The 21416-nt window shown below is 36.2% G+C and overlaps 1 protein-coding gene across 1 annotated transcript; it reads left to right on the top strand.

The window, feature by feature from the left end:
- Nucleotides 1-5433: 5433 nt before the first annotated feature.
- Nucleotides 5434-21171, top strand: LOC106065659 (uncharacterized). The gene is made up of 7 exons (XM_056010965.1): nt 5434-5595; nt 10697-10893; nt 11557-11767; nt 12865-13161; nt 16683-16791; nt 20066-20110; nt 20761-21171. Exons 1-7 carry the CDS (start codon nt 5526-5528, stop codon nt 20807-20809), a joined length of 978 nt encoding a protein of 325 aa, XP_055866940.1. The 5' UTR covers nt 5434-5525; the 3' UTR covers nt 20810-21171.
- Nucleotides 21172-21416: the final 245 nt, after the last annotated feature.

A 21416-nucleotide genomic window follows, 5' to 3' on the forward strand; every position in this document is an offset into this window, starting at 1 on the left:
GGGCTGAATCTGGAGCGTCCTAAAGATACCGAAAATCCTATTCTTCACTGAGGTTTGAACCCATGACTCCTCGGTTAGGAAGACAAGCGCTTTATCACTAGGGATTTTAAGCTCTGTAAAAATCAAATGAAAAAAAAAGTGATTTCTTTCTATACTATTTTGAAATATTTGACGTGGATTGTTGATTAATTGTATATAATTTCAAGTTCTTGAAGCTTTACAACGGCAGTATCTACATCACATATACTTGAGGAACAACATTAAAACGATAATTTACAGAGTACGGGGAAACATAATGAAAAATAAATAATTTCTTAATTTACCTGGGGGACGTTTTGGTTTAGTTCATCACACATAAAAAAAAATTGCAACAATATACAAACTTAATGTAACTTCATACTTAATATTATTTTTCACCTCTAACATTGAAGGACTCATTCGTTATTCGCTCGGACAGGAAGGATCAATTTTGCCAAAGGGAACTCTGGTGTGGCTCATGACCCGAAGCAATGCCACGCAGTGAGAAATAAAGTCCACACAATCTGTTATTACCACCTCTTAGCCTTATCTCAAGGGAGTATATCGCGATGCTACAGTGGATTATTAATAACCTGGACTGAAAATATGATATGTTACTATAATAATGGCAATACAAATATGTCTGGTTCTCACAAATATGAAAACCTTGTAATGACATCGGGGATCACTAAACAGTATTAAAAAAATACTAAATTGATCAACTTTTTATATGTCCTGATTGCTGTCACCAATGAAAGAAAAAGAAATGGTTCAGAATGGATGTTCTATATAGTACCGTTATTTTCGCTAGAACTGCATTTCTCAAAAGGTCTATTATTTCGTCTTGAATCTGTGAGGCTTTGATTTCCTGTCAAATTTGAATATTCATAGCAATTTTCTTAGATTTTTTTATAAAGATATTGTGTTAAATTTTTTTGAGAGCTTTGAACCAAATATCAACTAAATACTAAGCATTGGCCAGAGAAAGACACTATTTCAAGATCAATTTAGTCATCTCTCTATCTTCAAGATCTTTGTTATAAACCTGCTCCTCAATGCGGTTTTCTCTTTAATTGCAAGTGCACAAGCCTATTCAACTTTGAAGATTCCTATGTAACACTCTGATGTTTCTTTGGCTTGCTTAATATTTCATGTTATTTTTATTGTGTTTTGTTTCTGTTTAGATTTCATCTCCTTTTTATTCTGATACAATGATAACATAAACATTTTATACACAATACAGAAGACAACAAAACAATGTAATAAAGACTTCCGAGGACGCAGTCGTCCTTGATTGAATGTGTGACACAACTTTATAATATCAACTTCATCGAGTTTTTGAAACAACAATTTAGTTCTGTGATGCTCATCCTTATTCGGCCTGAGGGCCATTTTTAATTTCCAACACACATGTCGCGGGCCACGTCAACAAAAAAAGTTTAAAAAAGAGGAAATAGATCTAGAACCATTTGTTTATATGTAACCCAATGAACGTAGTACATTAATTTATGAGTTTATTCTTAAACCAAGTTTTAAATACAGGGCTGCATGAGATGAGCACTAAATCTAGAATTCTAGATGGCTCGTCCGTTGGATGATTACAAAACATGGATTTAAAAAGATTCAACACTGAAAAGATTTGTCCTCACAAACAGCTTTTGTTTTTTGGAGATTTAGAAAAGTTTCTTCAAGCAACACAGATTACAAATCAATTGTCTGCATCACTTAATATTTGTTAAGCAGGAATGTCTAGCTTTGTTAAGTCAATCAGTTTCCAGTTGCAGCTCTGTCTGGACACTTGACACATTGGCCGCAGATGGAGTTTGGAAACCACAAACGTTGTTCAATCTGAACACGATCATCATCACATGGTTCAGGCTGAGCTCCGTACTGTACATGTTTTATGTATGAATGCTCCTCATAGTTATTAATTAATTTCAAAAACTGTCGATAATAGAAAACTTCGAAATCTGGATTGTTTGTTAGTTTTGAATGTAGATTTTTACTCATTTCTTTTACTTGCCTTTTAATAATTGTGAAAAAGTCTGACGGCTTCGAGAGTATTCTTTTTTTCAGGAATCTTTTCTCCCATCATTGCAAGTAAGCACTTTTTTATGCCTTCGTTATCGTAAAACGACATTATGTCTCTACTTACAATGTGAACAGCTCTATAGCTGGCTAGCTTTATGGCCTACTCATTCTGTTGTTTCTTTTTGGTAAAAATTTTCATCAATCCTATACCCTTACAATCGCATCTCAAACCAAGAATGTTGCCTTATTTATTCTTAAAGCTCTTTAATGTTACATTCTTTAAAAAGAGCCATTCTTTCTTTATAAACCAAATATGTTAGCTTGCTATCGGTGCCAATACATTTACCATAACGTAGGGAAAGATTTTGTTTTCAAAACTTTTTATTTGTGTAGAGAGAATTTTAAACATTTTGTGCCACAATGAAATCATATTGCGGGGCTTATCTTGGGCATCACTGGCTTAGACCTTTTAATGTCTACTAAACATACTACAAATACAGTTACAATATCAGGATTAGATTAGTGATCTGTACAATTGGAACACTACATAAGTTTAAATTTCATATTTTAAATACTAAACAAAATTAAAAACAGATTAAGCTTTGAGAAAATTGAATAATTAGCATCTGTTTAAATATAGTTTATGATGGAAAAAAGAATGCGACAAAATTGAAACGATTGTCACATCAAACGCACGATTAGAGCTAGCCACCATTACAATTTACAACACCTAAAGGAAAGCAAATCCTTAAATTAAAGCTTAAAACACTGGTTTTGAATTTCATATATATTTTCATACAACGTTCAGGACTGTTTTGTTGAGACGGCATCAACAGTCTGCAGATGGGAGACTCAGAGAAGAACAAGCAGGCTTCCGAAGAGGCAGATCATGTGCAGAGTAGATCTATGTTCTAAGAAATATCAAAGAACAAACTCTCGAGTACCAACAACGGCTAACGATCAGCTTCGTATACTTTAAGAAAGCGTTTGATAGTGTCCACCGAGAATCACTATGGAAAATAGTTAGAAAATACGTCATCACAGAAAAAATGTGTCCAGCTTCTTCGACACTTAAATAGTCAATCTAATTGCTGCATTAAAGCTGAAGGAGGAAGAATCGAGTTTTTCAGCATCGAGACAGGTGTGAGACAGGGGTGCATCTTATCTCTCTTCCTCTTCCTTCTAGCCATCGACTACATAATAAAGACTGCAATGAACCAGACTGCCTTTGGTATTCCATGGCGTGAACAAAACCAAATGACGGGCTTGGACTTTGCCGATGACGTTGCACTACTCGGAGCTACAAATAAATGTATACAAGAAATGACGGAGAGCCTAGATAGAGAGGCACCCAAAATTGGCCTTCGCATAAACTTGAATAAGACTAAAATTTTGCGTGTGGGATATAAGGCAAAGGGTGCCCCTTCAGACTTGGCGAGTCAAAGCTTGAAGAGTTGGACAAGTTCACGTACCTTGGCAGCATCATAACAAATGATGGGGAAGCCTACCATGAAGTAGTGTGCCGAATAAGAAAGGCGCGAGAGGACCGAAGTCTAAGTAAGTTCAGGATATTTTGAGGGAGCTTTTTAAATTCTATTTTTTTAATCGGTTTTTACAAAAGTGCATTTATATTTTCACTTGGGTGTCATCCCCAATTCTCATCTACGAAATGTCTTTGTTTAGTCCCTGGTTGTGGTCTAATGAGGAACGTGTACCCCGTAGCCCTGCTTCTGATGCTGTGAAAAACAATTTTAAGTTGATCCTTTTTTTTTGTTTGGAAATAACTGGCTGTTAAAATGTAGTATATAGTTCTTTAAAATTTAGGAATTACGAAAAGGAACACAAAGTTAGACATTCGACTTAAAATCAATCGGTCCTAATTATTATGGCCCACTGAGAGTGGGACATTTGACAAGAACTAGAAAAAAACAACAGTGGGGCATATGTAATTATCCTATTCTTTCTACTACTTCTGTTACCGAACTTACTTCTATTAAGTTTCCCTTACAGACCACGCTGTCTTTAGGGTAGATGATGTAAAAGTCAGCTGTTTCTGTAACGGAAGTGTCATGCGCAAAGACCAACAGCCTTTATTTTTCCACAAATAATGTCAGTTTCCCAATAGAACAGGGTAGACTTAGAAGCGTTCTAATGATCCCGAAAAATACCAGTCTTCCCCAGGATTTGAACCCGGGACGCTTCGGTTCAAAAGCCAAGCGCCTTGCCACTCAGCCACGTGATATCACCTCCTAAGCTATATTCGCTCTAAAAGTAAATTAGAAAAGATCTACGAAAGTACAAGGATGAGTTGTTTTATTTTTAACAAAATAAAGCAGAAATGGATTTGCAACTTACTACACAGACTTTTGGTTGGGCTTAGACATAGAATGACTAATCAGGTAATAAATGAGTTCTACGGCTCTAATGGTGTATCTATATACATATACTTGTCAAAAGGATTTAATCTTTTAGAAACTGTATGTTTCAATATAAATGATGGTGAAAATCGAATGCACCAAAAACTATTAAGAACAAATGTGCTATTTCAGTGATTCTCAAAAAAAAAAAAAAAATACCAATGACAATAGACCTCATTCACCAATCGGAAACAAACAACATTTAGCCATTTGGTGCTCTATCTCTTCTATATAATTTACGATCTAATGTTTAATTCATGATGATTGTCACGTGACAGTTTTTTTTTCGTTGTTTTATCAATAAGATCACGTGACTAAATGTTGTTTGTTTAAGATTGGTGAATGAGGTCCATTGCCTTATCTTATAAAATACAGACGTTACTTCCAAAAAGACGATGACTACGTCCTACGCGTGTCTCTAGAGTTCAAAAACCAGGACACGGATTTCCAAAATGTGTCATTTACATTGTTTTTAGACATTTGACAGTTGATATATATCTGTAGGAAAATAGTTACTTTTCCGTTGGCCACACGGGGTAAAAAAATGTAACTTTAAAAAAATGTAACATTCCTTAGTAATTGAACTAATTTCTATTTAACACAGTACTTTAAAGTAATTGCGATAAAGCAACTTTCGATATGTCGAAGTGTCCAGGTTGCACCCATTATTTGAAAATCTTTTCAAACCCAGGAAGAAATTGTTTATAATATCTAAAACAAAGAGAAATCGCGAATCCATAGCTTTTGTATTGTTTTGTTTTTTACATCAATAGTTTGTTTTTTCTTACAGAGAACTTTTTTTTTTAAATGTCTGTTAAATAAAGCGAAGTAATCCATCTAAATTAACTATTTTCGATCGACATGGAAGAATTATCGTCCTTGACGTGAATTCAATTGTTACGTATTTATTTCTCGCCTACAAAGCGAAGGGAGACAACTCTGCGACGCAGACCAGCATCCGATACCTGCTGTGTGAGCTCCCCTGTGCAGATGTCACAGACCTACAACACACCTAGATCTATATTTAGCAGCGTGTTTAATTAAGAATAAACAAAAAAAATGGTGCACAATTCCTCGCTCAAGGGAGCACTACTGGCTTATTTATCGTATCTTATTTTTCTCCATAAAGGTAATGCAATTGATTAGCTGTTAGTGTGTAAATGAGAGTGACTGTGTATACAGTGGGCTCTATGAAAGTAAGAGCCATTGAATGCGACGCAATAGGCGAACATTGTCTTAAGGTTATGCCGAGGAATAATCTCTATATCACTATTGTCTTAGTGCGAGATAATGTGTTCATTCTTAAGTGATCATATATTTTAACGTCTTGATATGGTTACTGTTTATATGCTAATACTAAGAATACTGTAGATATGTTAATAAAACTAGATCTAAATCATGAACAACCTTTAAAATAGATAGCCTCTAAGAATCTGTTGCTTTTTCCAAGAGTTACTACACACCCATGCCTTTAGATCAGCGGTTCTCAACCTTTTAAGCTCGGCGACCCCTTTTTAGAATCCCCCATTCTGCCGCGACCCCCCCCCCCCCTTTTACACACACACATATAGCAATAGAAGAATAGACAAAAACAATTCATTTTTTCGATGGTCTTAGGCAACCCCTGGCAAATTCTCAATCGACCCCCAAGTCGGTCGCTTCCACAGGCTGAGAACCCCTGCTTTAGATCGACTCCAAAACAATGGGCAATGAAAGTTCTAGAGTTATATTGGGAAGGCAAAGTGCAGTATTCCATTGTTAATTTTAATTAAATCGTTTATACTATACGTTTATATATATTTGTATTTGTGGTGTACGAGTCGTTTTCTTTTATTCTTGATCAGCAAAGATAACTTTTACTTGTTTAACTGTTTCAACTTAAATCTTACTTCGACCACAGTGGCTGATTTATTTATAGGTCTCACTATAGCTTTAGCTCAGGGGTTCTCAACCTGTGGATCGCGACGCCTTTGGGGGTCGTTTGATCATTTGCCAGGGGTCGCTTACGACCATCGAAAAAATGGATTGTTATTGTCTACTCTTCTATTGCTGTATGTGTGTGTCGGGAAGGGGGGGGTTCCAGGCAGAGTGGGGGATTGTAAAAAGAAGTCGCCGAGCTTAAAAGGTTGAGAACCGCTGCTATAGCTTATGGCTTGCACTTGCCCACGAAATAGTTCCAGGGATATTTTCAATCATTTTTAAGAAAGAGCAAAAAAAAAACAAAAAAAACAAACAAAAAAGCCTTATTTGATTTTCAGAGGCCACTTATCTTAAAAAGCTTAGGGCCTCATCAAGTCTTAATCCGGTCCTTTTACGAGCAGTAAATTTCTATAGTATCTAGGCCTACAGTACTCTCTCAAATGTAAAATTCACTCAAGTATATTTAAAAAGAAAACTTTCTTGTACACATTTAAACTATGCTTGTTCATTAGTATATTACTCATTATTTTATCTACTAACAATGACCTTCTAACAAAACATGTTTATCCGCAATACCAATTCAAGTTAAAATTGTGTCGCACTGGTCTACTCAAGGTCCCTAGGGTTATCTAGTATACACACTCACACACACACATGACCCACCAAACCACTAGCGGATCCAGAACTTTGGAGTGGGGGGGGCGATTTTTTTCCAAACCCTAACCCTAAAGCCCAGTAAACCCTAACCCTATGCATAAACGTGCGTACAGCATATATATATATATATATATATATATATATATATATATATATATATATATATATATATATATATATATATATATATATATATATATATAATATATATATATATACATATATATATGAGATAAAAAGCGCAGTATTTCTCAACCTTCGGCGAAAAACAAAACAACTGGGGCAGCGCTATAAGGTTCCATAGTTGGTTTCGGGGCAAAGCTCCGACGCCAAAAGCGTTTTCTTGCTTTTTTCACTGAAGAAACGCATTCTCCTGACATATACAGCTCATTATTCAAAAAAGAATTCGGGGCGAAGCCCCGACGCCAAAAGCGTTTTCTTTCATTCTTCAATGCAGAAACGCATTCTCCTGACATATACAGCTCATTATTTATCAATGGAGTTCGGGGCGAAGCCCCGTCGCCAAAAGCGTATTTTTTGCATTCTTCAATGCAGAAACGAATTCTCCTGACATATAGAGCTCATTATTCATAAAAAGAATTCGGGGCGAAGCCCCGACGCCAAAAGCGTTTTCTTGCATTCTTCACTGCAGAAACGCATTCTCCTGACATATACAGCTCATTATTCATAAAAAGAATTCGGGGCGAAGCCCCGACGCCAAAAGCGTTTTCTTGCATTCTTCAATGCAGAAACCCATTCTCCTGACATCTACAGCTCATTATTCATCAATGGAGTTCGTCAAAAGCGTTTTCTTGCATTCTTCAATGCAGAAACCCATTCTCCTGACATCTACAGCTCATTATTTATCAATGGAGTTCGTCAAAAGCGTTTTCTTCACTGCAGAAACGCATTCTCCCGACAACTACAGCTCATTATTCATAAGTGGGGTTCCGACGCCAAAAACCTTTTCTTGCATACTTCATTGAAGAAACGCATTCCCTGACCTAAAGCTCATTTTTCATACTATTAAAAAAGGACCTTTCGAATAATGTTGTACTTGAAAAATATTCTAATATGAATTTATAGGCCCTTAATACATTGCAAATAAAACCGAATTGTTCCTTGAGAAGATATGATACCCCACATATTTAGATTTGGCTTTGAGGATCGCCGTCGAAAAAAGAATTATTCGATAAATAATATTCAATAAAATTAAAGTATAAATTGTGAATTATAGTCTCAAATTTATTTAACTAGAAAAATTTCAGATTGAGTAAAGGTTGGGAAAAGGCGACTATGTTTCTCATTAATTGAGTTTAGAACTTCTCAATCATGACTCTTATACTGAAAATTTCGTTTGAATTCTAACTTTCTTAAAATAATTATGATAAATTCATGTGAAATTACATAAAATTTGTCTGGAAATGAGAGAGCGGTAGAGTGGAAACGATTAATCCTCGCTCCTTTAATAATTTCTGCTAAAGATTGCATTTGGCATTAAAGAATAGGAGTGGGGCGACTCAACTAATATTGTTTACAAACTATGATTCTCCATAAAAATAGGACCGCCCCCCCCCCCACTCAGAGGGCTAGAGTGGGAGGGCAGTACACGCAATCACTCTCCCCCCAACTCCACCGAATCGGCCAAGATACCAGAAGGGGATTGACATAATATAAAATTTATATATTAATTGAATTAATTTTGTTCACAAACTATGATTTCTCCATAAAAGTAGGACCGCCCCCCCCACTCAAAGGGTTTAGGCAGTAGAGGTATTCGCCCCCCCCCCTCCCCCAATCGGCAAACAGGGAACGACATAATATAAAGATCGGTTAAAATATTAATAACAAGTTTTAATCATATAGGCCTATATATATATATATATATTTAATTGTTTCTGTTAGCAAGCTGTGATTTCTACAAATAAATTGGACCGCCCCCCCCACTCGAAAGTGTATGGGTGGGGGGGGGGGGCGGGATTGATACCATCGCCCCCTCCCGACCCCACCAAATCGGCCAACATACTAGAGGGGGGGGGCGAAATAATCTAAAAAATAGGTTGAAATATAAATAATTAGTATATATTATTAACATAAGTAATAAATTCGTATACAAATTGTGTGAATTCTATACTAAAATTCGTCCGCTCCCCCCCCCGGGGGGGGGGGGTCGGCCGAGTGGGGGGGGCGATCGCCCCTACCGCCCCCCCCCCCTGGATCCGCCAGTGCACCAAACGTAACCCAATTTCCATACCTTTCTGTAGTGCATTGCCGAATGCTTAGCATTTTTATGCAAATCATTGTACACAAAATATTTAATCTATCCAATTATTCAATAAATCCCCCCCCCCCCACCAACTTATATAGATTCGCAATAGTAAGTAACGTAGCAAGGTATTGATGTGACCGGGCTAAAGAATGGGCCACCCTCGCGTAGATTGAGTGTGACGAAAAGTCAAATTTAGTCACATGTATCTACCGGGACATCAACATGAGGCATATTAATTCATAACTTGTGTGCAGGTAAAAGTCATTAAATTCAATACAGGTTGAGGTCTAACGAGAATTAGGGGAACTAATTGGATAGCCTAATATAAACTCTAAACTCTAAAGTAAAACATTTTTCCCCTTTATTTTTAATAGGGACCCTTTAAGTTCCTATGTGTCCTAACATTCATGGACTGGGCTCAATGAGCTCCTTCCCTCCATGGTTACAACGCCACTGAGCAATACAGTACCTACTAGTAATGGTAATGGCTTCGATTCCGAAGATTAAGGGTGAGTGCAGCGTTTCACATGACTACATCAACCCACTAGCATATTTTCCTCATCTCGTTGCTGCATCTACTAGATCAGTGATGCCCAGCCCAACTCGACCTGCGGGCCATTTTTATTTCCGACAGTCGTGTCGCGGGCCACATGAACAAAAAGGCCTACAAAAACGATATTGACCTTAATTAATGGGATATTTGAAATGTATCCTTTTTCCCCGCGTCTGAAGATGGCTTCATTTCTCTACTTAAAATATCAGCAACATTGTAGCTAGCTTTACATCCGAGTCGTTTTCCTGTCTCTTTTTGGTAAATATTCCCACCAATCCTCCAATTTCTAGGCGTAGTTTAACAATATTTTATTCGCGGCTCAAACCAAGAATGCCGTCATATTTGTTTCATAATGTCGTTTATATGTTTTTGTTGTTTATTAAATAACCACACTTTCTTTATAAAACAAAATATGTTGGCTTATTATCATGTTCCACAAAAAAGTAAAGAACCGTTCACTTTTCCTGGTAGAAAATGTACATTCTACACTCAGATACCTAATTCATAAACGCACAAATGTTAAATGTCATGGAAAACATCAGGAGAAAAATTGAGGGCCCTAAGCCCCTAACGTAAGTAAAGATACATTTTTACAATTCAATTTTTGTTTTGGAAAATGGGGGATTTTCGACACTTTTCGGCGGGCCGGATAAACTCACGTTGCGGGCCGGATCTGACCCGCGGGCCGTACTTTGGGCATCACTGTACTAGATTACTGGCATATAAAGAAATAATCGCTATTTGTTAGTTACCTATATTTCCAGCCAGTGTAAATACTACATCCCTTGTTTATCTTCGGACTCAAAGACTAGCCTTATTTTTTTTTTCCAGGTAACGTTACTGCTGTTAATGGCGTGACCTTACAAGCGTTTTCTGAGCTAGACAGCGTGACGTCATGTCGAAAGGGACTCATCACATTACTGGACAAGATGGTCTATAAAACTCGAATAAATCTAGCGGTGTTTAATGACACGCTGAGATCTGTAGCTTATGAAGTGAAAAAGTCTTCCAGTGCATTCTTTAAAAAGGTTAGTGTTGTGTGTTTTTGTCTATGTGTTTGTGTCTATGTGTTTGTGTTGTGTCTGTGTGTTGGTGTATGTTCACAGGATAAAAGGGAAAAACAAATCACGAGGTAGATAACTAATAATTTGTATTATATCAACTCACTCTGTCTGTCTGTCTTTCTGTATGTCTGTTAAAAAGTTTGAACACGTTATTTCTCCCACTACGATTATCGGATCAAGTTCAAACTTTGTATAATTATTTATTGTCGTAGACAATACATGAGTCATAAAAAATGTGTCAATCAAATACTGGTTATTAATTATTTGCTTAATACCAACAAGGGAAATTAATTCTTCGGTATTCTCTGTTATATTTCATTATGTCGAGTTTTGTGTCCTTAAATAATTGTACACGTTACTTCTCCCACATCCAGTCTCGGATCAAGTTGAATCTTTACCACACTTTTTATAGTACCTATAAAACATGAATTAATAAAAAAAAATGTTCACCATTAAGTCAATTAATTATTGGCAATTCATGCTTTATTTTGATATCGAAAAGGGGAAATAACGTCTACCTTTATTAAGAGTTAAAGCTGTAAGTGGGAAGTTCTTTCTCTTAGAAAAGCTTTTTTTTTTTAAAGGAGTTTTTTTGTTTTATTTCGCTTGTTTTAATGAACTCCACAGATCTGTTTTCTTAAAGTTCCCTTAATGTGTAGAGACGTCTACTCGGACAGAGAGTGCTACTGTGTAAGCACAAATGTCCGTCATCTTTACCTGTTTGTATTGAATGCCACAGCAGACGACATCTACAGTCGAGGTCAACTCAGAGTATTAGCAATGCTGAAAAACTTATCAGTTCTCCACAGCGACAGCATAACAATGCCCTCAATATACGGTAAACATCAGCACCGACCTAGGACCATTTTCCAAACAAAATCTTTGTCTTAGAAAGCCTTAAGCATGTTAGTATTTCAATAAACTAGATATTTCGTTAGACTTTTCTAGTTCCGTATGATAAAAGAAGCAATATATATATAAAGAAAAACCTTTTCTAAAAAAATAAAGCTTATCTATCTGCACCTACAACTATATCTCTCAATAATGTAGAAATTATATTCTTTATTCGATATTAACAAATTAATTTATTGACTATTGGTTATTTTTTTATTGATTGATGTTTTGTTAGGTACAATAAATAATTGTTTAAAGTTTCAAATTGACCAGATAATTTTACATGAGAAAAACGTATTAAATTATCTAAAGGGTTGAAACCCTACATATTAAATAGTATTTGTGAATACTGAAGGATTACTTTCCCTCGTTGGTCTGAAACAAAATATATAATTACCAGTAATTAATAGAATAGATTTCTTTTTTTTTTCCTTGATTCGTGTCTTGTCTACATAATCGATAATTGTGCAAAGTTTTAACTTGATCCGAGACTGGATGTTGGAGAAATAACCTGTACAAACATTTTACCAGACAGACAGACAGAGTGAGTTGATATAAACTTTGTAAATGTCAGGCTTCATAAAAGATATAGTTTAGATTGGCGATGAAGACAAAGCCGAATTTTAGTAAGTAGATGCCCCATGCCTGTTTCAAATTTTATTATGCATTCTCTTAATATTATAAATAAATCGATATGCATATTATTTTTATTAAGAGTGTGTTCGCTAAATAATAAAGCGCCTGGCTTCTGAGCCGAAAGTCTTGGGTTCGAATCTCAATTAAGGCTGGATTTTGGAAAATCGGGAATTTTAGGCCGCCCTTGAGTCCAGCCATCTGAAATGGGTACATGACATTTTAGGGAAGACAAAGGCGACAATACTAAGAGCAATGTTGAATATTATACCATCGCTTTTTATTGTTTCTAAAACGCTAAAGTATCTTTTTTTTAAAAACAAAACTACTTATAATCTTAGGGACCATCCTAGTCCTCAGTGTACATGGACCGTACCCCATTGATGTTTCTGAACGTATATTCTCCAGATCCTAGTCAAGTCTGGAGCAGTTTGACTATAAACAATGTACTCATGAATGAGAATGAGTGTAGAGCAAACGTCAGCGGCTCCAAGGTTGTGATACAATACAAGTGTGAAATCGATTGGCCCTCGCCGTGTAATCTGGAAGTACTGGATGGTTCGTCTAACAGATCGATAGCACATGGTTCTGATGTTTTACTATTTTCTAAGCCCTTTGGTGAGGACACGAATTTAACATGGAGGTTTAAAAAGCGCTTCTGCCAGGGCACTCCAGACCACGAGACGCTGTGTAGTATCTATTTAGGTAAGTGACTACATAAACCTTGAAATTCCACTAAAATGTTTTATTTGTAGCTTTTTTTAATGGGGTATTTTATGGCGTAGCTAGGTATTTGGAGGGCTTGACCTTTATTAGGGGCCCCCATGCATTTTAACAATCAACATCATGACATGAGATAATGTACTTAAGAAATATAAAAGTCAAATTTCCAACTGTTACACAGCATGTAAGCAGTGGCGTATCAAGGTACCCGTGGGCCCGGGTTCAATAACATCTTGGTAGGCCCCACTCCAGCGAATAAGACCAATAGGACGTAACCACTACCTGCTACACAAGTAAATATCACACCAGTACTGCGAGGACTATAGGACGTAACCACTGCCTGCTACACAAGTAAATACCACACCATTACTGCGAGGACTATACGACGACGTAACCACTGCCTGCTACACAAATAAATATCACACTAGTACTCCGGGTTCAAGAACATCTTGATGGGCTCCTCTCCAGCCAATAGGACAAATTTAGTGTGGGACAAAAAATGAGTAAACTAAATGTAAAGACATTCCAATGTAAAGATCGTACCTTTTTGTTAAAAAAGTAATTATGTCATAACGCATATAAGTATTAGTGTCTTAAAAGTCAATGTTTTTACAACTTCTAAACAGAGTTAAACTACTTAAAAATGTTTCAAATGAACAAACAAATGTTCTTCCTAAGTTCTAATGTGGGCTCCAAATGGCCTTGAGGCATGGGCCCAAGCGTAATGAGCTCCTTCGCGCCATGGTTGCTACGCCACTGCATGTAAGTAAAATTTAAAAAAAAAATCATTAAGACTCTTTTAATGAATAATACCTTATTTTGTTGGCGAGATAATGCACACGTGACAAATCTCAATTCTTATCGCCTCACGTTAACCTGTTTTGTGAAGCAAAGGCACCTATAACATCATCTAGATCTATGATGTGTAGTATTTTTGATTCTATGTGAATACCAAGATTACATGGCAGTGGCGTATTATTCAATATTTAATGTTAAAAAACGACATAAATTTGAGTGCTCCCCTCAAGTAATACCAAGGGGAACTTTTGAATTAGGTCTCACTCCCCTCAACCTAGCTACGCCACTGGGGGCGAAACAGCACTTCGACATTGGATTCTGTTCTGGACAATTTTCAGCTGGGTCCATGTCCATCTTGCTTATGTTGCCCTTTTTTTTCCAAATTCAGTTGCTTTCTATTTACTCACGTACTAGGAAGTATCAAGAAATTCGACTGAGACTATTTCCTACATTTCTTTACCAGTTGTAGACCGGAAGTTAGTTGTATAAGATAGGTGTGAGCCAACACCAATAAATCTTTAAACAAATTCTGGACGGACCCTTCTGCCTTCCTATAGATTTCCATTTATCCCTGTTAAATCTCTAATAGAATTGTGTATGACCAACTAAGCGAAGGAAAGCGCTCGCAAAGTGGTCAAAGAAAGCGCTTCAGGGACACCCTCAAAGCTTCTCTGAAGCGTTCAGCATAGACCCATCCACCTTGGAGACAAAGGCACGTGACAGAGCATAATGGCGTCGCGATGTGAAAACTGGCGCACAGGTTGCTGAGGTAAAGAGAACAATGCTGGCAAAAAGAAAAGCGCCATAGAAGAAAAGTAAGGTTAATGACACTAGTTCCAGCTGGAATAACCTGCCCAGTTTGCGGGCGAACATTCCGGGCTCACATAGGTCTCACCAGCCACATGAGGAGTCATAAAACCCCAGTGCAAAGCCCTCAGCCCCCTGGATGACAAAATGGTCATCATCGAACCACATGAACTATAATAGCTGAATTTATATCATTTTGGTATTCGTTACTTGATTAAACAGTCGATTGGTAAATTATTGTTTGAGCCTTCTTTATCACATATCTTTACGTATTCTAATAGGGATCATTTAGCTTAAAATGACTCTATTTTTATTGGACACGTGTGTGTATATACATATTCATATCCAAACAAGGTCAGGTAAGTCACTCACCTTTACTAGGTCACTATGTGTACATTGTGAAGCTTTACTAGTAGTTCTTGTGGAAATGGACCCTACGGCATCAGAAGGTCACACGACTAAACAAACTAATAAGTATATTGCATATGCAAATAAATAATACGATGGATTCATTACAACCATAATGAAGTAAAAGTAGTTTTTTTTCTCTTACTCAAGTTAAAGCTGTTATTATGCTGTATAGCCATTAACACAGTAGTGGCAACATTTTTTCTATCGAGGGCCGCTTTAAAAAATTGTGGGAGTGAAGCTTGCATATCTATACTATAAAGTAGAATGTAAGGCGTATGTATTTGCCGAATAGCAATCAAAACCGTTTGACCAATCTTGATAAAACTTTGCAGAAATGTTCTTTGCGTACTAGCTAGCTCTAAAATAAACTTAAGACCCTTAAAAAAAGTTGATCAACTCTATGAAAGTATGCTTTTTTAAGAATCTAGGCTATGTTTACCATGTTGACATGAGAAAAGATCGAAAGGATTTAGAACTAGATCTAATTTTAAGAACTACACTTTGCACATTTAGTTGTTTTTTTTTACTTTGACATATGAAAATACCGAATATAGTATATTGAGGCGCGATGGCTGAGCGGTAAAGCGCTTGCCTTCCGAACCGGGGACCGGGGTTCGAATCCTAGTAAAGACTGGGATTTTTAATTTCGGGATCTTCGGGCGCCTCTGAGTCCACCCAGCTCTAATGGGTACCTGACATTAGTTAAGGTAAAGGCGGTTGGTCGTTGTGCAGGCTACATGACACCCTTGTTAACCGTAGGCCACAGAAACAGATGACCTTTACATCATCTGCCCTATAGACCAGAAGGTCTAATGATTGTTAGTATATTGATATCATTATTTTATAAAGTTAAGCTTTAAATTTGTGTTTCAAAAGCATTTTTACATAAATTTCTGCGAATTTTGAATTCCTGACGTACATTCTTTCATCAGACATTACCCGAAAGGTTACGCATCTCTCTATTCCTAGGTCATTCAAATTTGTTTTTCTAAAGCATTATAACATGAGTGCAACTCTATTCTTAAAATCGCGTGAATTCAGGTTATTTAGCTATTTTTAGCTCCATTCATAATATTTTTTTTATTTATGAATGCATGTATTCGCTTTACTTATAACATTATCATTTTCTTTAATGGTGTCTAATGCACTATATCCGTGATTACATCAGCAATACGCAAGTTAAGATCCGCGGGCTGAGGGCAATATCTGTCTAGTATATATATATAATAAATATATATATATAATTTGTTTAAAAAGTCCTTTCAGATTCCACGATCAAAGAATCCTAATAATTCCTGTACTTTTCAACTCTTTCACAAGAAATAGTTTCAGCAAAGGAAAATGGTCAAACCTGTTTTTTCTTGCTTGCTTGGAGAAACGGGAATACATTTTTCCCGCGTAACATAAAACACTCCCCTGCATAAATAGATTTTTATAAATTCATGTCAGTTATAATTGTATCGTTTTTTCATGTTTTCTCTCTACAGAGTACAAGGAAGATGCAGCAGAAAGTAGCAGCATTAAGACGATTGTTTCTATTTCAATTTCTCTAGTTGTAATTCTAATACTGGCTACCACTTTAATCATTTTGATTTGGTAAGTATTGCTTCTATTGAGAGTATAATCTTTATCTTATCTATGCTTGTCTGTAATGGACAGATGATGTAAAGGTTGTTTCAATGGTGATTAACGAAGGTATCATTTGGCCAGCGCTACGACCAATCACCTTTACTTTACCCATCTAATGACAGGTAAACAGTAAAGTATGCTGGATTCTAAGGCGTCCTAAAAAGCCTTGAGTTCAGTTATTCTGCCTTCACTAAGATTTGAACCCAATACAGCTCGATTCGGAAGGGATGCACTTTACCCCTTGACCACCACATACCCATGTTTTATATGTTTTATATTTGTCTATGACACCCCATCTTCCATTCTTCTTAATTCCTTTTTTAACTCCTCGCGTAGTGCCTCTGGGACCTTTCTTACTGCTTGTACAACAGGTTTAATGTTGGAATTGACCTTTATAGTATATTCTTCTTCCATGCAGCCTAAGCCAGTAAATACGTCTGCTTAGCCTGAGAGTGTATTGTCCTCTATAAAGTCAACTGTTTTGATTAAATTCATTTGTTGGCAGCCTGGTAGACCCATCATTATTGGCTTTGAATGTGTCTCCACAATTTAAAATTTTATTATGGTTGTCTAAGCTGGGCACTGGCGTGGTTTGTGTTCCACAATAGGTACAACTCACATTTCCTTTAGTTCTTTTAAAGCTTTTGGTATCTGAATTCACGATTTGTACCCCGCTTTCTTCATTCGTGAGTTTAAGCTTCCATTCAGTTGCCTCAGCAGCCCGACATATATTTTCTGCCTTCATAAGGTCTGTTTCTCTCAAAAGTCTTGCTCGGATGTTCTCATTCTTAATGCCACCATCTGTCATATCCTTTATTAGGGAATCTTTAAGCAAATCAAACTCACGTGTCTTTGCCTTGAGTTTGATGTCAGTGACAAAGCTGTCAAATGACTCACATTCGTGTTGAGATCGCTAGAAAAAAACATGTCTTTCAATAGTAACCTTTTTTCTTTGCAGACAATACTTCTCAAACCTATTAAGAATGCAGTTAAGTGTGTGGAAGGACTTGCTTATCTCACATTCATTACACTCATTTCCGTTTATTGAAAGGTGTTATAGACTTGCACTGCTTCTTGGCCTATCACACTCAATAATATCATAGACTGTACTTCTCTGCTTTTGGTATCCGGTCCTCTTGTTAGTGTATATATGATATCTGAAAGGATTGCTTGAACCTTTTCCAATTTTCTGCTACGTTGCTAATAATTTGCAGCGGTTGTGGCGGGTCTGTCCATCTGACACCATGAATTTATATATATATATTTGTCCTTAGAGAGTATATATGTTTTTCTACTGAGTGATATGTTTAGCCTTTAGAGTGAAGTGTACATATGTTTGTCTATAAAGATTACATAAATATGTCTATAGAAAATATATATGTTTTGATTGTACAGTGTATATGTATATATATATATATATATATATATATATATATATATATATATATATATATATATATATATATATATATTGTTACGTATTTCTGAATTTTCTGGCTAGATGTATTAGTTGGCTCACAAATAAAAACACAGCAAAGAACTTGACGACTAAACTTTCAGTTTCATATAACTTTAATGACTATTAACTCTAACAATTCGTTACTGTAACATGTAGCGTAGAAGACTGTACAATATCTGTCAGTTTACAGTTAGCTATACTTCGTTGCAATTCATCTCTTCACTTCGTTGCAATTCATCTCTTCTCAACTTTCCTCGAGCAGTATTCCACAGAACAGACCAACGACACACTTCCCAGTGTCGCTCCAGGTCTCCCAAAGCTGAACCAAGTCGTACTCAAGTCTACCGAATCAGAGCCGCACACGTCTTACATCGACTGTATCGACTGTAACGGCTCAAGTCCACTGTAGTTCGCTGTATAGACTTTAACGACAGTAGTCCACTCCAGTTAACTCTACCCTAGTTAACTTGCATCGAGTCGTACACATTTCTCTTCCACAGAGCCGCACACGTCTTACATAGTCTGTATCGACTGTAACGGCTCACTCACGACTCCATACGACTGACTTTAACATTAACTCTCTGGCTTATATGGAGTCCCTAATCGCTTGTCCAAAGTTGCACAAACACGGCTAGTATCCTCTGGAATAACACGTGAGGAAACGTCACATCCTGTCTTTGTTTATACATATAGATTCCAGAAAACATCGGCTGCAGTGTCATCTTGCCGGGGTCACAAGTTGTGACCTCTATCTGTCACTGGACATTGCTAGTACCTTTTGGAATAACATGTAAGGACACGTCACATCCTGTCTCTGTTTATACATGTACATTCCAGGGAACACCCGCTGCTGTGTTATCTCGTCGGGGTCACACGTTAACCTCTTCCTGTCACTGGTCATTTGAAAATATATATATATATATATTATAACGGTTCTTACTATCCAGTCTCTCTACAAACTGTACCACACGACACCACCAACTTAAAGAACTTGACATCTCGGTGCTCCAAAATAACCTAACATTTAAATAATGACCAATAAATCACACACAATACTGTACAATTTGGCACTAACACTAACTGTACAAATTTTTCACAACCTTACCGCCGTATCAAACTCTACTGGCATCTCCGCTTCGTTCCAGATTTGCATCATCAACATCTGTCCTTGACTTTCGTCGAAGGGGTGCTGACACGCCAGACACTGTTCGCGTAACCAAATCCCTCCCACTTTTCTCGGACAGCAACTGTTCTAAAAAGGATATCAAGAGAGAGGCCTTTTTATTCTTTTATATTTTCCATCCAACTTTTCTTTGGACGACCCTCTCTTCGTGTTTCCTCCTCGGTACATTGAAGAATATATTTTGATATTGAGTCATGTCTTGACCAAACCAGCTCAGTTTTCGTCTCTTTACAGTTCTGTGGAACTTTTTCTCTTTGCCAACTTCAGTGTTGAGTTTTAAAAATACAGAATAATTTGTCTTCTTATCCTGGTACCTGATACCCAACGTTTTTCTGTAACATTTGCTCTTTAAGATTCGAATTATTCTTTCAGCCTCTGCATTCAGTCCAACGTTCACAACCAAATCGGGGTACAAAGACCATTTAGGAAGAAAAGTTGTAATTTTACTGGAAAACTGATGTTCAAGATTTTTTCACAGTTTGCTCATGGCAGCGGTTGCCAAGCTTAACTGTGATTAATGTTGTCTTTATCCCAATTGATAGTAGATTGAATATAATGCGGTATATTTTATAATTACTTTATTGTTTCGTTAATTTTAGCTGGAAAAGAAGAAGGCGATACAAATTAACCCAGAAAGTAGCAAGGTGAGTACCTACACGCCATTAGTTTATGTTAGCAAAAGTGTTGCGTATTGGGGCCTCTAAAATTTAAAAATGAAACTGAGTTTAATCAAGGCTCTTTAATGATGTGAGAGATTTTTAAAGATCGAGGAATCTCACTTGTCTTCTTTTGTAACCAAATGAAAGATGATTAAAATGAATCATGGCTAAACAACATTGAACCTTAACAGCTTCTTAATTTGTCTTTGGTGTTTTTAGAAAGCTTAAAACATCTCACTCTGTCAGTTGTCTGTGTGTCAATCGGACAGTCTGTCTGATACAGTATTTGTACACGCTATTTCTCCGAAACCAAAACTCACGGATCAAGTTTACAATATTCACATTTATTTTCTGTACCTGACAAAGCCTGAATCAATAAAAAAGTTACCAATTAGTTTATTAATTTTCGTTAATTATTTTGTTTAGTTTAGCTAAACAAACACAATCGGGAAATAATGTAGCTAACCCTAATATTTAAGTCTAGATGTATTATTAATTTTTACATGAATGATCTAAATAATCTAAACTAAATGATAAATAATGAATAGACGAAATTGTTTTTCTCTTAAGTAAAAAAAAAAGTCATTTTTTCTTCGTTTTATAAACTTTATGTAAATGTATGATATATTTTTCAGCAATGACAGAGAAACTACAGAGAATATGGATCTAAAGGCAGACAGTTAATATCTTTTACGACATTAAAAATATTTTATTCTGACTTAAGTATGTAATGTGTGCAATATACTTTTATTGTTGTATAAATTATTATGGTAAATAATTAGTTCGTATTTTATTAAAAGAAAAGAATGTATGGTTCGATTATAATTTCATTTTATAATAATTATTTTTAATAATTGTAGTCTTTACTCGAGATTTGATATCAGCAAGATGGTTTAAGACTCAAACTTTGTAACCCTTCAACCACGCTCGTATTTTATTTTAAAATGGTAATATTAAAAACTTTGTAATGTTTTATACAGTCACCTCATCATCATTTTTTTAAAAGTATTTTCATAAGATATAAGTTTTAATGAATATTTTGGCAGAAATTTGCATCATATTTTTGTTTTCCAACAACAAGAACGCCTTATTCAACAAAAACTTTTGTTATATTTTTATTTAACAAAAAAAAAATATTCACTTCAAAGTGTAACTTGACCTGAACCTGAGGTCCTGGGTTCGAATCTCGGTGAACGCTGGGAGTTTGAATCTCAGGATTTTTAGGGAAATTAAAGGCTGCTGGTCGTTATGCTGATCATATGACACCCTGCTCGTTAACCGTTGGCCATAG

This window comes from Biomphalaria glabrata, chromosome 14 (genome assembly GCF_947242115.1).
Source record: "Biomphalaria glabrata chromosome 14, xgBioGlab47.1, whole genome shotgun sequence".
NCBI classification, from domain to species: domain Eukaryota; kingdom Metazoa; phylum Mollusca; class Gastropoda; family Planorbidae; genus Biomphalaria; species Biomphalaria glabrata.